Here is a 14,562-nt window from a genome sequence, read left to right as displayed (position 1 = left end):
TTTTTTTTTTTTTTTTGGTCTTTTTAGGGTCTCAACTGCAGCACATGGAGGTTCCCAGGCTAAGGGTCTCATCAGAAATACAGCCGCCAGCCTACACCACAGCAACAGTAACTCCAGATCTGAGCCAAGTCTGCGACGAAACAACCTCACAGTTCCTAGTTGGATTCGTTTCCACCCTGCCATGACAGGACCTCCGAGAAGCAGCAGTTGCCACCGGCCTGCACCACAGCCACAGCAACTCGGGATCTAAGCAGCATCTGCAACCTATACCACAGCTCACGGCATCGCCGGATCCTTAACCCACTGAGCGAGGCTAGGGATCAAACCTGCAACCTCATGGTTTCTAGTCAGATTCATTAACCACTGAGCCACGACAGGAACTCCAAGCAGCACTCTTATTAGCTGGGAGAGGGAATGTTTTGTTTGTGGCTTAGACAATGTTCATGTTTCGTGTTCATCACAGTGATGGAGCGGTCTAGTTTTGTCTTCATCCATCATAATCAATTGATGTTGATGTTTTGTGAAATTGTTTATGCTCAACAGGGAAACACTGAGACCTAGCTGTGTCAAAGTAGCTCCTGGATAACACGGCCTGCCTTCTTTTTCACACAGCAGTAATCATGAAACATCCCACCCTTGGCTAGAGGATCTAAGTGATTTTGACACAGAGGCAGCCTCAGTTTCCAGCCCAGGTGCAGAGCTTTAGATCATGACTGCATTCCAAATCTATCCTAATCTTGTAGTTTCCATGGAGACCCTGGTCTGCTTTGCAGTCCCAGCCAGATTTTGACTCGTGTACATGCAGCTGTGCTTCATTTAAATTCCCTTTGAACCCCACATCGTCATACAACTCTCTCCTTTGCTTGGTGACAGGTTCCTGGCTCTCTGCTTGTGTGCTATCTCCCTCACTACAATGAGTAAATAAACTTAATTTTGTCGAATTACAGATTTGTCTCTGGGGATCTGAGGTTGCTTGGGCTAGAACAAAAACTATACATATAAAAGCTACAGAAAAAATAACAGCAGGTGAAAAGGATAAGAAGTGCTGGGAAAGGGACAGTTTGCAATTTAAATAGGATGCTCAGGGAAGGTCTGTCAAGGTGATAGCTGAGTAAAGACGTAAAAAACGCGGGGGTTTTTTGAACGGCTTATTATCTGGGAAAAGAACATTCCACGAGGGGGAAACAGGGCGAAAGCCCCGAGGAGGAGCATACAGGGCGTGTTCCAATCATATCTGGTCAGTGACCCTACCCTGACAACACCTTTAATTCTGAAACCTACCCATACCCCATTGTTACTTCCTTGTATGCTTTTTCTTTTTTCCATAGAACTTTTCAATGTATCATTTCACGTTTATTTTTTAATTAAAAACAAAAAGTATAGTTGATTTACAATGTTGTGCCCATTCCGTGTTGATTATGTTTGTCTTTTGTTTTTCACGAGGGCGGGCATCTTCCCTCCTCTGGTTAGGCGATGTAGCCAAGCTTCTAGAAATGTGGCACACACTACAGGAGCTCGACAGGCTATACAGTCCGGAGGTCCTGGGCTGGGGAGAGAGCGCAGCCAAGGGAAGGAGGAAGAGGCCCAGTCGCCTGGTACCTTGGGGAGCCCCTACGAAGGGCCTGCAAAGGAACCACTGTCCAAGGCGCCTGGCGCCCGGCCCCTGGCCCCTGGCTCCGGATGCGCGTCGCGGCGCCTGCGCAGGCAGCGGCCCGGTCCGGGCGCTCGCTTTATTGGCTGCGGCGGGATCTTAGAAGAGGCTTTGCGCATGCGCGCTCCTGCCGCACGGGCCTGAGTGGTGGGTGTCGCTCTCCAGCTTCAGCCGTCTCTGCCGCAGCCCCATCTCTTCGTCCAGGGCGCTCCTTCGCAGAGCTGAGAATGTTCTCGGAACTCAGTAACCTTCTCAACACCAGTCCTGACAAGGTGGAGCAGGTAAAGGTCGTCAGGAAATGGGCGGGTCCCGGGAGCATGGCGGAAGACGGCGTACCCGGATGAAGCGCACTCTGACCTGTGGGAAATTACACGTTGGTCCGGAGGTGCGGGGGTGCCTGGGAATTGTAGTCCGCGGAGGGCCCACTGGGGGACTGGACAGGACTCTTGGGCTTGCGGAACGTGGGCATCTCGACCTTATTGCGCCTTCTCAAAGGCCGTGTGTGCCCTTGAGGTTCACAGGAAGCATATCCAACCTTTGGATTGGCTTAACTTCACAAACGTGTACCAGCGAGCTCTATGCATGTTCAATAAGGTGGGCGTCCTGGCGCCCAAAAGTGCTTGCCCGAGAGGAGAGGAGAGTTCCACCCTCTACCCTTCTCATGGGACCCGCTTCTTAACCGTCCTGAGCCTTCCTCTGGCCCGGGAGCGCTTGGCGGGTCGCACTGAACGCTGCTGCGCTTCTTCCTCCTTATGGTCTCTAATTGTGCTCTTTCAAGCAGCTCTCAGCCCACCTTTAGCACCACAGCTTCAACACCCTCTTTCCCGCGCTCTAGGCCATCTCTAAAATTTTTACATTTTAGTCCAAGTGTTACCTCTCCTAGGAACATATTTGGTTTATTTCACAACTATTGTTTTCCTAATGAAATGGTAAGCTCCTCCGGCAGCCAAGACACCGAGGGTGTAAAGCCTTTTTATGACTTAATAGCGCCAAGCAAATAGTTTTCAGTAGATCCTTATGCATTTTAATTGCCCCGCGGTTCTTGTCTGCCCAAGCCTCCAGATGGTGTTGGTTACCTTGCCAGTTACTACTAGCACCTCCAAAGTCCAAGCTCAGGGCCACAGTGAAGGAATGGAGAATACAAGTGAGCACCAGGAAATGACAGCGCTGAGGGTAGCTCGCAAAGGCTGATATTGTGATCTTTCATATTTTATAAATGAAAAACAGGCACAACAGCACAGTGATGACCTTCCCTGTCATTGACAAGGAACTAGAGATGAGCAGGGCAGCCAGTCATTGCAGAGACCATCTTTGGAGGTCTTTCCAGGGCTCTCCATGTTCAGAGCTCTGCCTGAAGCAGTTTCCAGGGCTTTAGAAGGAGAGCTTTGTAACTGGAGATCCCTATCAACAACTACTTCTTCCCTTTCCTCTACCTATGGGACAGAATTGGAATCAGGACTAGAGATAAGGAGGAAACTGTATCAGATGATCTCTTCGAGGGTCCCTTCCAGTCTTGGCAGCCAGTGATTTTTATTAGTTTCTTTTCTTTTCTTTTTTTTTTTTTTGGTCATTTTGCTATTTTTTGGGCCACTCCCGCGGCATGTGGAGGTTCCCAGGGTAGGGGTCAAATCGGGGCTGTAGCTGCCAGCCTGGCCTACGCCAAAGCCACAGCAATGCTGGATCCAAGCTGAATCTGCAACCTACACTGCAGCTCATGGCAACGTTGGATCGTTAACCCACTGAGCAAGGGCAGGGACTGAACCCGCAACCTCATGGTTCCTAGTCGGATTCGTTAACCACTGTGCCACGACGGGAACTCCTTTATTAGTTTCTGATGGTAACAGCCTTTGTTCAGGATCTCATTTCCCCAAGTCTGGTCAGGAGTGAAGACAAGAAAGGATTTTATTCTTTATTGCCTTGGGAAACATGAAGGCTGAGATATGCTTGTCCATAATGAGTGATCACTTTAATTTTTGGTTTTTCCATAATTTTTACTGATTTTTTTTTCCTTTTTTTTAGGACTGCACCTGTGGCATATGGAGGTTCCCAAGCTAAGGGTCCAGTTGGAGCAGTGCGGGATCTGAGCCGTGTCTGTGACCTACACCACAGCTCATGGCAATGCCAGATCCTTAACCCACTGAGTAAGGCCAAGGATCGAACCTGAGTTCTCATGGAACTAGTCGGGTTCATTACTGCTGAGCCATCATGGGAACTCCTTGACTGATTTTTTTTTTTTTTTTTCTGGTTAAATACACACGCACAGACACACAGTCTCCAGGTGTGGAAATTTAGGGGTGAACACAATCAACTCGATTTCAACACTCAGCTGACCTCCTTCCAGGGAGTCTAATTCATCTTTTTTGTGTTCTTAACTTTTAGGGGAAACTGACTCTACTCTGTGATGTCAAGACTGATGGCAGTTTCCTTGTGCATCACTTTCTCTCCTTCTACCTCAAAGGTATGGGACTCCTTGATGCTGGAGGGGAAAAAAAAAAAAACAAGGCAAAAGAAAAAAAAAAGCCTGTTTTAGGAAGGAATAGGAATAGTATTAACTAGCCAAGGCTTTGGTGTTTAGGTAGCTAGCCAGATGGCTGTTTAGTAGGTAACTCATTACTGGGCCATTTTGTTCTTTCCCTAACTCTGCCAGAGGGCGACTTGTGCTCACTGTGTCCAGGTCCTGCCTTCTGCTTCTCCAGCCACTGCATAGGCACTACCTCCCTGAGGTCCTTGTGTGGTGCCCTGATTAGTTGCTCCGTAGTCCTTGTGTTTTTGTTTTTTGGGTTCTTTTTTGGCGTACTTGCAGCACATGAAAGTTCCATTGCAGTGACAATGCCGGATCCTTGACCTTCTGCACGACAAGAGAGCTTCAGTCCTTGAGTATTTTGAAGACTCTAGGCACTCCACTCATTAACACTATGTCTCAGGCAGTAGATATTTCTTAAAGAATACAGGGAAGAAAACAGCATGGGCACTACAATTCACACATGGAAATCAATTAGAAGAAGAAAACAGCCAAATGAGAAAAAGACTTATAGATTCTCCTTGAGCCCCCACTGAGCCAGGCCAGGATATAGGGTGGACCTTTGGCACTATAGTTGTAATAATTTACAGCTTTAAAAGTTATTTTCCTTTCCAGATAATGTTACTAATAGCTTATAAAAATATGAGAGTCTGCAGATAAATTATTAGAATTAATTATGTCAGAATGTAGCTAGTGCTCCTTTGTGCTCCCCTTTTATCCTCTTGGATATAAGTCCAGTTTAAAAAATAAATTGTATTCCAGGGAGTTCCCATTGTGGCACAGTGGTTAACGAGCCTGACTAGGAAACATGAGGTTGCAGGTTCGATCCCTGGCCTTGCTCAGTGGGTTAAGCTCAAGGCGTTGCCGTGAGCTGTGGTGTAGGTCGAAGATGTGGCTCGGATCCCTCGTTGCTGTGGCTCTGGCGTAGGCCGGTGGCTACAGCTCCGATTAGACCCGTAGCTTGGGGACCTCCATATGCCACGGGAGCGGCCCTGGAAAAGGCAAAAAGACCAAAAAATATAAATAATTAATTTAAAAAATCATATTCCTGAAAACCAACAAGCAATTAGTAAAAGGGTAATTTTTTAAAAACCGTTAATTCGTTGCTGTGGCTCTGGCGTAGGCTGGTGGCTGCAGCTCCGATTCAACCCCTAGCCTGGGAACCTCCATATGCCGCAGGAGCAGCCCAAGAAATAGCAAAAAAAAAAAAAGACAAAAAGACAAAAAAAAACCCAAAACGTTAATTTATTTTCTTTTTTTTAAACATATAGTATAGGAGTTCCCGTCGTGCCTCAGTGGAAACAAACCCAACTAGTATCCGTGAGGATGCTGGTTTGATCCCTGGCTCCATTTAGTGGGTTAAGGATCTGGCGTTGCCACGAGTTGTGGTGTAGGTTGAAGATGCAGCTCAGATCTGCATAGGCCAGCAGCTGCAGCTCTGATTTGATCCCTAGCCTGGGAACTTCCATATGCTGCACCTTTGCCCCTAAAAAATACATACATACATAATAACATTTTAAGCAAAGAATTTATTTGCTTTTGTATTTTTTTGGCTGTGTCATGCGGAAGTTCCCAGGCCATGGGTCAAACCTGTTCCACAGCAGTGACGATGCCAGATCCTTAACCTGCTGCGCCACCAGGGAACTATCCAATTTCTTTTCTTTTCTCTCTCTTTTTTTTTTTTTTTTGGTCTTTTTGTCTTTTCTAGGGCCACACCCGAGGCATATGGAGGTTCCCAGGCTAGGAGTCCAATTGGAGCTATAGCCTCCGGCCTACATCATAGCCACATCTGCCCCAGACCCAAGCCACATCTGCGACCTACACCACAGCTCACGGCAACGCCAGATCTTTAACCCACTGAGCAAGGCCAGGGATCGAACCTGCAACCTCATGATTCCTAGTGGAATTCTTTAACCACTGAGCTGCGATGGGAATTTACTTTCAATAGAAGAAATTAAGGGGGGGTGGGGGGATGTGCCTGGGCTGTGGGATGGAAATCCTGTGAAATCATATTGTTATGATCATTATATAACTACAGATGTGATAAATTCATTTGAGTAATTAAAAAAAATGGGAAAAAAAAGAAAAAATTAAGGTTCCTAGTATTACATCTCAAAGGAGAGGTATATTTCAGAGTTAATGAAATAAGGTTTAATTATTAAATATGAAAAAAGTACATCTAAATATGTCTTAGAATAAAATTGGGTATGTCAGGTCACAAGGCCTCTGGGTCTCTAGACCTGCCTCAATGTTTTTGTTTCTGGAGGTATGAAGTATAGGAGACACTGTAGGCAGAAACTTTATTAAAGATCAGTTTATTTTGTTTTCCAGCTCATTGTAAAGTCTGCTTTGTGGCACTCACTCAGTCCTTCAGTCACTACAATATCGTGGGACAGAAGCTGGTAAATATTTCAGACCTCTGTGATGTTATCCCTGAGTGAGCGTGTGTGCCAGGAGTGTGTGAGTGTGCTCTCAGGCTGGGCTTCCCTATTTGGGTTGTAGAGACTTAGCAAGGGAAAGACTAAGGAAGTCGTGGGATCTCAAATCCCTTATCTGCTAAGGCCTCATTTCTGAACATTTTGTTAATTTATAGTTTGTAGAACCAGATCTCTTGTTAATGAATCAAATTCTTCTCAACTGAGTCTGGACCAGTTAAGGTTTTCCCCTCCTGAGTGTGAGCTTTAATCTTGATCCTACTGGGTTAGAGATCACAGCTTGATTTGCTGTTAAGTTGAGTGCCACTGACTTTCCCTAAGTCTAAGGCTTAAGACCAACTGTAGGGAGAGGTGCTTTTGTCACCTGCCCCTCACATCATCTTGGTTTGGCCCTTATCCCTTTAGATGCAGGCAAACAAGAGTAAAATAGCCAAGAGGCTGGTGAACCTCTGGGTCTCTCCTGGGCCATTACCTGTGACCTGTAACCAGGTGGATATACTAGGTGATTTGTGCTTTTTTGGGGGAGTTGCTTTGATTAGGTCAGCCCCAGAGAGGGAGAGATCAGGCAGTGATCTTTGTTTTTTTTTTTTTTTTTTTGGTCTTTTTAGGGCTATACCCACAGCATATGGAAGCTCCCAGGCTAGGGGTCCAATTGATGCCACAGCCACAGCCACAGCCACAGACACAACCACAGCAGTGCCAGATCCAAGCCTCATCTTCGACCTACACCACAGCTCATGGCAACACCAGATCCTCAACCCACAGAGTGAGGCCAGGGATGGGACCCACGTCCTCATGGATACTAGTCGGGTTTGTTATTGCTGAGCTACGACATGAACTCCAGGAGGTGATCTTTAAAGTATCAGTCTTAACTGTTAGACCATGTCACTGCCTCTTCTCTGATGGGGTAAAACCAGTGAAAAAGCCGGAGAAGGGTAGGGTCCTTCTTTTTCATCCTTTGCAGAGAAGAGAGTTCCTATGTTTGAGGTCAGAGCCTAAGCTCAGGGAAAGCAGTCTTGTCAGGGAATGCATGTTACATTCCAGATCCGTGAGGCTCTAGTATTAGCTTAAGGATGAGAAAGCTATGTACTCTCACGTCTTGATTGGCTGCTCTTTCTGTTCGAATCATCAACACAACAGTAATGGCATGCATGGTACTGGGCTTGCAAAGTAGTGGACTGTGAGCATCCATCCTCTTGCTCTTACATCAGTACAATGATGGGCAAGAGCCAAGGTGAGCAAGACCATCTTTCTTGCCAGGGCGGCTGTTGCTGCTAATTAATGGTGTTGCATAGTGAACACTGGTGTGTGAATGAGTGATTGCGGCCTGGTCTGGAGGCATGAGGAGACTGAGTTCCATGTCACCTGTTTCTGCACAAACAGAACTGAGGGTTGCACATTTAGATGGTGTCACCATCTTTGGGTGTTAGCTGAAATGCAGATTCTTGGGCCCTGCCCCCAAGGCTTCTGGTCCTAGAGATTTGGAGTGGGGCTCAGGGGTCTGCATTTTAATCAGGTATCTCAAGAGACCTCCTCCATACTTTTGCGGCGTATGGAGGTTCCCAGGCTAGGGGTCTAATCAGAGCTGCAGCTACTGGCCTACACCATGGCCACTGGAACGCAGGATCCGAGCTGTGTCTGCAACCTACACCAAAGCTCATGGCAATGCCGGATTCTTAATGCACTGAGCGAGGCCAAGGATGGAACCTGTGTCCTCATGAATACTAGTCAGATTCGCTTCCACTGAGCCATGACGGGAACTCCTCAAGAGATTCTCAATTGATTGGTTTACGAAAACCCATATTTAAGGCGTGCTGGTCTAGAGCAGGGGACAACCAACTATGCTTGTACCCCCTGATTTCTGGGCCACCTCCATTTGTTTATGAATGGTCTAGGGCTGCCTTCACTCTGTGATAGAGTTGAGTAGTTGCAACAGAGACTGTCATCATTCCACTATCTTACTGTTATCGTTTACTTACTGGTTTTTATTTTTTGTGGGTGTTTTTTTTGGCTGCCACACACAGTGGCTTGATGTGGGATCTCAGTTCTTAGACCAGGAATCAAGCCTGGGCCACGGTGGTGAAAGTACTAATTCCTAATCACTAGACCACCAGGGAACTCCCCTACTATTTTTAAATGTGCTTAATTTTGTAAATCCATGCTCTTAAAAAAGAAACCTCATATTACTATTGTAAATTAAAAACCAGTACTGGGTAATCATAAAAATGAACATATAAGCAAAAGAGTATAAGTTTTTAAAAAATATGACAGGTAAATGTAAATGCACATATGAAAACAGAGCAGGGATTGTGTGTAACACCCAGGGGAGATGAGACATGGGCCCCTGTGTTGGGCAGACAGGCACACATCTGTAGGGTTTGGAATGAGTCCCTTGTCCTCTCATGAGCCAGAGGCTAGCCTCTCTGGTGGGTTCCCTGAAAGGTGCAGAAACTCACTCTCCTCTTTGCTCCGCGTAGGGGGTCAGTCTGACCATAGCACGGGAACGCGGGCAGCTTGTGTTTCTTGAGGGCCTCAAGTCTGCCATGGACATCTTCTTCCGGCCTCAGGAGGAGCCACACCCGCTGCAGTTCCTCAGGTCAGTCAGCCTGCGGCCCAGCCCAGAGTGCACACCTGACAGGTAGCCCAGCCCAGGGTTGCTGTGTGTGATTCCTTTTGCTTGGTCAGGAGTCAGACACTTCTGTGGCGTTGCAGCATTATAGAGGGTCCTTGGCTCTGACTGTGGGCCAGAGGGTGTAAGGCTGTCCCCAAAGCTGTGGAAAAGCATTATTTGCTGAGTGTATAGCAGAATAGTATGCTTTGCTGGTTTTTCCAACCCTGGCTCAGAGCACTAGCACACACCTTCTGTTCTTGGCTTGATACAGGGGTCAACAAACTATGGGCTCTGGCCCAGCTCCCTGTTTTTGTAAATAAAGTTTTGTTGGAGTAGCCACATTCGTTTGTTTGCATATTGTCCCTGGCTGTTGGGCACTACAGCAGAGGAGGTGAGAGTTGAGACAGAGGCCATGTGACCTACAAGTCTGAAATATTTATTATTGACCCTTTAAGAAAAAGGTTGCCAACTGCCAGTTGTATTCTGAGGCTGGTTTTCCTGCTTCTCATCCTTTATGAGTATCAGCCACAAACTGAGCGCATTACAGATATAGGGGAACCCCCCACCACGCTGCTATGCCTGCCCTCAGGCCCAGCCTTAGGCAGTGTGGAGTTGGAAAGCCACATGCCCCAACCCTGTGTGTGTGGCTTTGTGCACAGCCCTTTGCATCTCTGAACCACTCTGTCTTTGAATGGTAGGCCTGGTCACATGTGAGCCCAGGTCATGGGGCACTGTTGTTCCTGCTATTAGTGGGGCTCAGCTCTGGAGCATGGGGGTCTGGGCCCTGGGCTCTGATGCTTTTTGAGCCCCCACAGGAGCTAGGAGATCACTGTTGTAGTCATTGGGGAGTTGAAGGTGGGGGCCTGCTGTGTCAGAAACAGGTTGGATTTGGTACATACACAAGCAGCCCTTAAACCTCTACCTCTCACTACCAGGACACTGCATGGCTGCTGAGCTTTTCATACCCCCCCCCCTTTTTTTTTGGTCTTTTTAGGGCCACACTCAAGAATATGGAGGTTCCCAGGCTAAGGGTCGAATTGGAGCTATAGCTGCTGCCCTCCACCGCAGCCACAGCAATGCTGGATCCTTAACCCACTGAGCAAGGCCAGAGATCAAAGCCACATCCTTATGGATCCTAGTCCGGTTTGTTAACTGCTGAGCCATGACGGGAACACCCTCGGGATATTTGAACTGAAGTAGATGTACTCATGTGTGCATGCATGCCTTTTCTTTCTAGCCATATCATGAACCCCTTGGTGCCAAGGACTCTGATCCATTTCCTTCCTTCCCCTCTCCTGTGTGCTGCTCAGTCTCATAAACATTTGTGGAGTAAGTGAGCTCTCTGGTGACTTTTGCCCTGTTTTCCAGGGAGGCCAGTGCTGGGAACCTGCAGCCGCTGTATGAGTTTGTGCAGGATGCCCTGAAGCCCGTGGCCAATGGGGAGGCGGCATGGAGGTGCCCCGTGCTGCTGGTGGACGACCTCAGTGTGCTGCTGAGCCTGGGTGTCGGGGCAGTGGCGGTGCTGGACTTCATCCACTACTGCAGAGCCACTGTGTGCTGGGAATGGAAGGTGATGGCCTGCATGCTCCCTGTGCTCCTGCCTGTGACCTCTGCAGGCCCAGACAAGTCCAGGCCTCACCTGGATGGAGTGATCTTTCCTGTTTAATTGCTTGGGGCTTTGGCTTTACTCTGGCAGGCCCAGAAATCTTTCACTTGACTCACCCTGCTCTCCACTACCTGCCATTGCTGAAAAATAAGTCCCTGGAGGATGCCTGGTACTGTCCTTAATGGGGCTGGTCACGTGTAGCACTTTGGCTGTCCCAGCTCTGCCACACCTCATTATCCCTCTAAGAATATTTTGAAGATTGGCTGAGGTAATGGGTATAACACCTTAAAAATTGAGGTGCAGAGTTCCCACTGTGGTGCAGTGGGTTAAGGATCCAGCATTGCCACAGCCGTGACGTAGGTTGCAGCTGTAGCTCAATTTCCATCCCTGGCCCAGGAATGTCCATATGCCATAGGTGCAGCCAAAGAATAATAGTAATAATAATCACAAGGTGTAATACAGGGCTAGGATGTAACTGTCATTGTCAAATTATGAGGCAAAAAGAGATTTTGCTATATAGAGATTTTAACAAAATATTTAACAGCTGTGGTGTCCATTTCCCAAGAATCCAGCTATAGGAGTTAAGTGAGAGGAAGCTTGCATCTGTAGCAGGCCCCCATTGTGGTCTCTGTTGCAGGGAAACATAGTGGCCCTTGTGCATGACAGTGGAGACACTGAGGACGAGGAGAATGACATCCTGCTGAATGGCCTTAGTCACCAGAGCCACCTGATCCTTCGGGCTGAGGGTCTGGCCACCGGCTTCTGCAAGGATGTGCATGGGCAGGTACGCAGGAGCTGGGGCCATGGGCTTTCTGGGCAGTGGCTGCTCACTTCCCCTGAGTCTAGACTGCATGTAGGGTAGTGTTGGCTCATGGGGTGGTCTGGTTGGGTGGGCTCTTAGATGGAAGGGAGCCCTCGGAAGTTGTATGAATGCAAGTCAGAATCCACTCTGGGTGGTACTCATTCCGTGCACAGGACAGATTTTCTTTGGTGATCTATTTGTGGCCAAAGTGGAGCTGCTGAAGAGGAAATGGCAATCTGTAGTGAGAGGCAGGGTCCCTGCTAGTAAACAGCAGGATTTCTCTGCAGGACCGAAGCAGGCTTTGTATATTCAGGCCAACACTGTTTTGCTTCTTTGCTTGTTTGTTTTTCATGCCTGTAGCATGTAGGAGTTCCCCAGGCCAGGGATCAGACCCAAGCCTCAGTAGTGACATTGCCAGATCCTTAAACTACTGTGCCACCAGTAGTTTTAAAATAGAGACTTTTAAATTAGAGACCATTCCTTTTAAAATAGAGACTTTGGGAGTTCCCGTCGTGTCTCAGTGGTTAACGAACCCTACTAGGAACCATGAGGTTGCGGGTTGGATCCCTGGCCTTGCTCAGTGGGTTACGGATCTGGTATTGTCGTGAGCTGTGGCATAGGCTGGTGGCTATAGCTCCTATTAGACCCCTATCGTGGGAACCTCCATATGCCTCAGGTGCAGCCCCAGAGAAGACCAAAAAAATAAATTAATTAATTAAAGAATAAAGTAAAATAAAATAGAGACTTTGAAAGGCCGTTCTCATGGTTGGTGTCTTGCTGTGCCTCAGAATTGAATGTACACATTCTAATGGATTGATTTTTAAAATTCATCTAGCCAAAAAGTAAACAAACAAACAAACAGAAAAAACATGCACACAAAAAAGATAGAGGCAAATACGTAATACTTTAATGGTTTTTCTCTGGATGACTTTTTTTCTACCTTTTACTTTTCTCTATCTCATATTTTCTAGAATGACCAAACATTACTATTGTATTAGCAGGGAAACCTTTGTTTTTAGGTGACTGGTAATAAGCTTTGTTTTGGAAGTTGATCCCATTGCCACATGGCACATGACCTCACTGAAGGTCATGGAGAAGGCGGGAAGGGTTCATAGTGGAGCAGATACTCAGGGGGCCTTTCCCCTTTCATTCTTTTCTCTGTCACTTAGCTGAGTGTCCTGTGGAGGAGACCCCTGCAGCCCACATCCCAGCGGGATCAGAGCCTCACTTACCAGTACAAGATACAGGACAAGAACGTGTCCTTTTTTGCCAAAGGAATGTCTCCTGCTGTCCTGTGACCTGATTTAGGGGCAGCTGAAGTTACCTTGGGTTGTTTTTGGATGCAAAGATAAAGCAACTGAGCAGAAATGGATCTTTACACCTTTGCAGTGGACTGCCAGCACCACTGTGACCCAGGGATGGTGGAACGGTGCTGTGATGGTTTGCCTTTGTTCCTGTGGGCCCGGTATAGAAAATCCATGAGGAATCTGCAGTCCAGCCTCAGCTGAGAGAGATGCTGCATGTTGAACTGGGTGAAAGGGATCCTTTGGTGCCTTCCTTATAAATACACTTCAGCCCCAACTGCCCGTTTTTGGTTGTTGTGCCTTTCAGAGTCAAGTGGATATGAATGTGCCAGCCTGGAGACTATCCTGGGTGGCGGGTGATAACTTGGGTAATTTTGGCCGGCACCAAGTGAGTTCCCACCTTGTGGCTTCCTGTGGATTGTCTCATTTAATTTTTACCCTCACCTGCAAAGTCATTTTCTTTTTTTTCTTTTTTTTTTTTTTTAATGTCTTTTTAGGGCCACACTTGTGGCACATGGAAGTTCCCAGGCTAGGGGTCAAGTCAGAGCTACAGCTGCTGGCCTACGCCACAGTCACAGCAGTGAGGGATCTGAGCCACATCTGCCAGCTGCACCACACAGCTCATGGCAACGCCGGATCCTTAACCCACTGAGCAAGGCCAGGGATTGAACCTGTGTCCTCACGGATGCTAGTCAGATTCGTTTCCAAGGAGCCACGATGGGAACTCCTGTCATTTTCTTCTTTAGTCCAGTGAAGAAACAGGCTTTGAGAGATTTGGAAGCAACACTCAAGGCTGTAGGGCAGGCTGTAAGTAATGAAGCCTGGGTGAAGTCCACCCTTATTGACTGACCCCCCATGGAAACCAGAGGCTGGCTCCCTGCCCTAGTTCACAGGTTGGCTCCTCCTGTTTCTGTCATACCTAGCCCACATTCGGATGAGACCAAGCCATCAAGGGCCTGGCACCCTAGCCTTGGCCATATGAGGCCCCTTGGAGGGCACAGGTGTGCATAGCTTTGGTGAGAGGAGTACAGAATGTTCTCACTTCCTGGCAGGTTAGGACATGGGGAAGAGCCAGTACCTCCCTCACCTATGAAGAATGAAGGCCGTGAGTTCTTGCCCCAGTGTCCTGTAGACGTCAACTTGCCACACACAGCCCCTCAGTCAAGGTCACCTCAGAGTGTGTTCTTAAAATGGGTGCATTTCATTGTATATATTTTATGTGTATGTACCACAAAGAATTTTATTTTAAACATAAATAGCACTGCTTTACAAGGGCTAAGGATGTTTCAAATCTGTTGTTTAATTTTAACTTCTTTACATTTTTTGAGTCTTTGTAAAAAGGGAACAATTTATCACCCTGCCCCTCAAGTCATTGACTATTGTTTTGGTTTTCCCACTGAAACAGTAACTGCTTTTTTTCTCAAAATATTGCAGACTTGGAGTTCCTGTTGTGGCGCAGTGGAAACAAACCCAACTAGTATCCATGAGGATGTGGGTTTGATCTCTGGCCTCACTCAGCGGATTAAGGAACTGGTGTTGCTGTGAGCTGTGGTGCAGGTCTCAGATGTGGCTCAGATCTTGTGTTGCTGTGGTGGTGGCTTAGGCCAGCAGATGTAGCTCCAATTCAACCCC

General features: G+C 47.4%; 1 protein-coding gene across 1 annotated transcript; it reads left to right on the top strand.

The window, feature by feature from the left end:
- On the top strand, window positions 1,121-13,258 carry ELP6 (elongator acetyltransferase complex subunit 6). The gene is made up of 7 exons (XM_003358419.4): window positions 1,121-1,932; window positions 4,031-4,109; window positions 6,504-6,574; window positions 9,085-9,203; window positions 10,587-10,788; window positions 11,462-11,608; window positions 12,796-13,258. Exons 1-7 carry the CDS (start codon window positions 1,681-1,683, stop codon window positions 12,922-12,924), a joined length of 999 nt encoding a protein of 332 aa, XP_003358467.2. The 5' UTR covers window positions 1,121-1,680; the 3' UTR covers window positions 12,925-13,258.

The sequence above is a fragment of the Sus scrofa genome, chromosome 13 (genome assembly GCF_000003025.6).
Source record: "Sus scrofa isolate TJ Tabasco breed Duroc chromosome 13, Sscrofa11.1, whole genome shotgun sequence".
Taxonomy (NCBI): domain Eukaryota; kingdom Metazoa; phylum Chordata; class Mammalia; order Artiodactyla; family Suidae; genus Sus; species Sus scrofa.
This window is presented reverse-complemented; position numbering and strand designations above follow the sequence as displayed.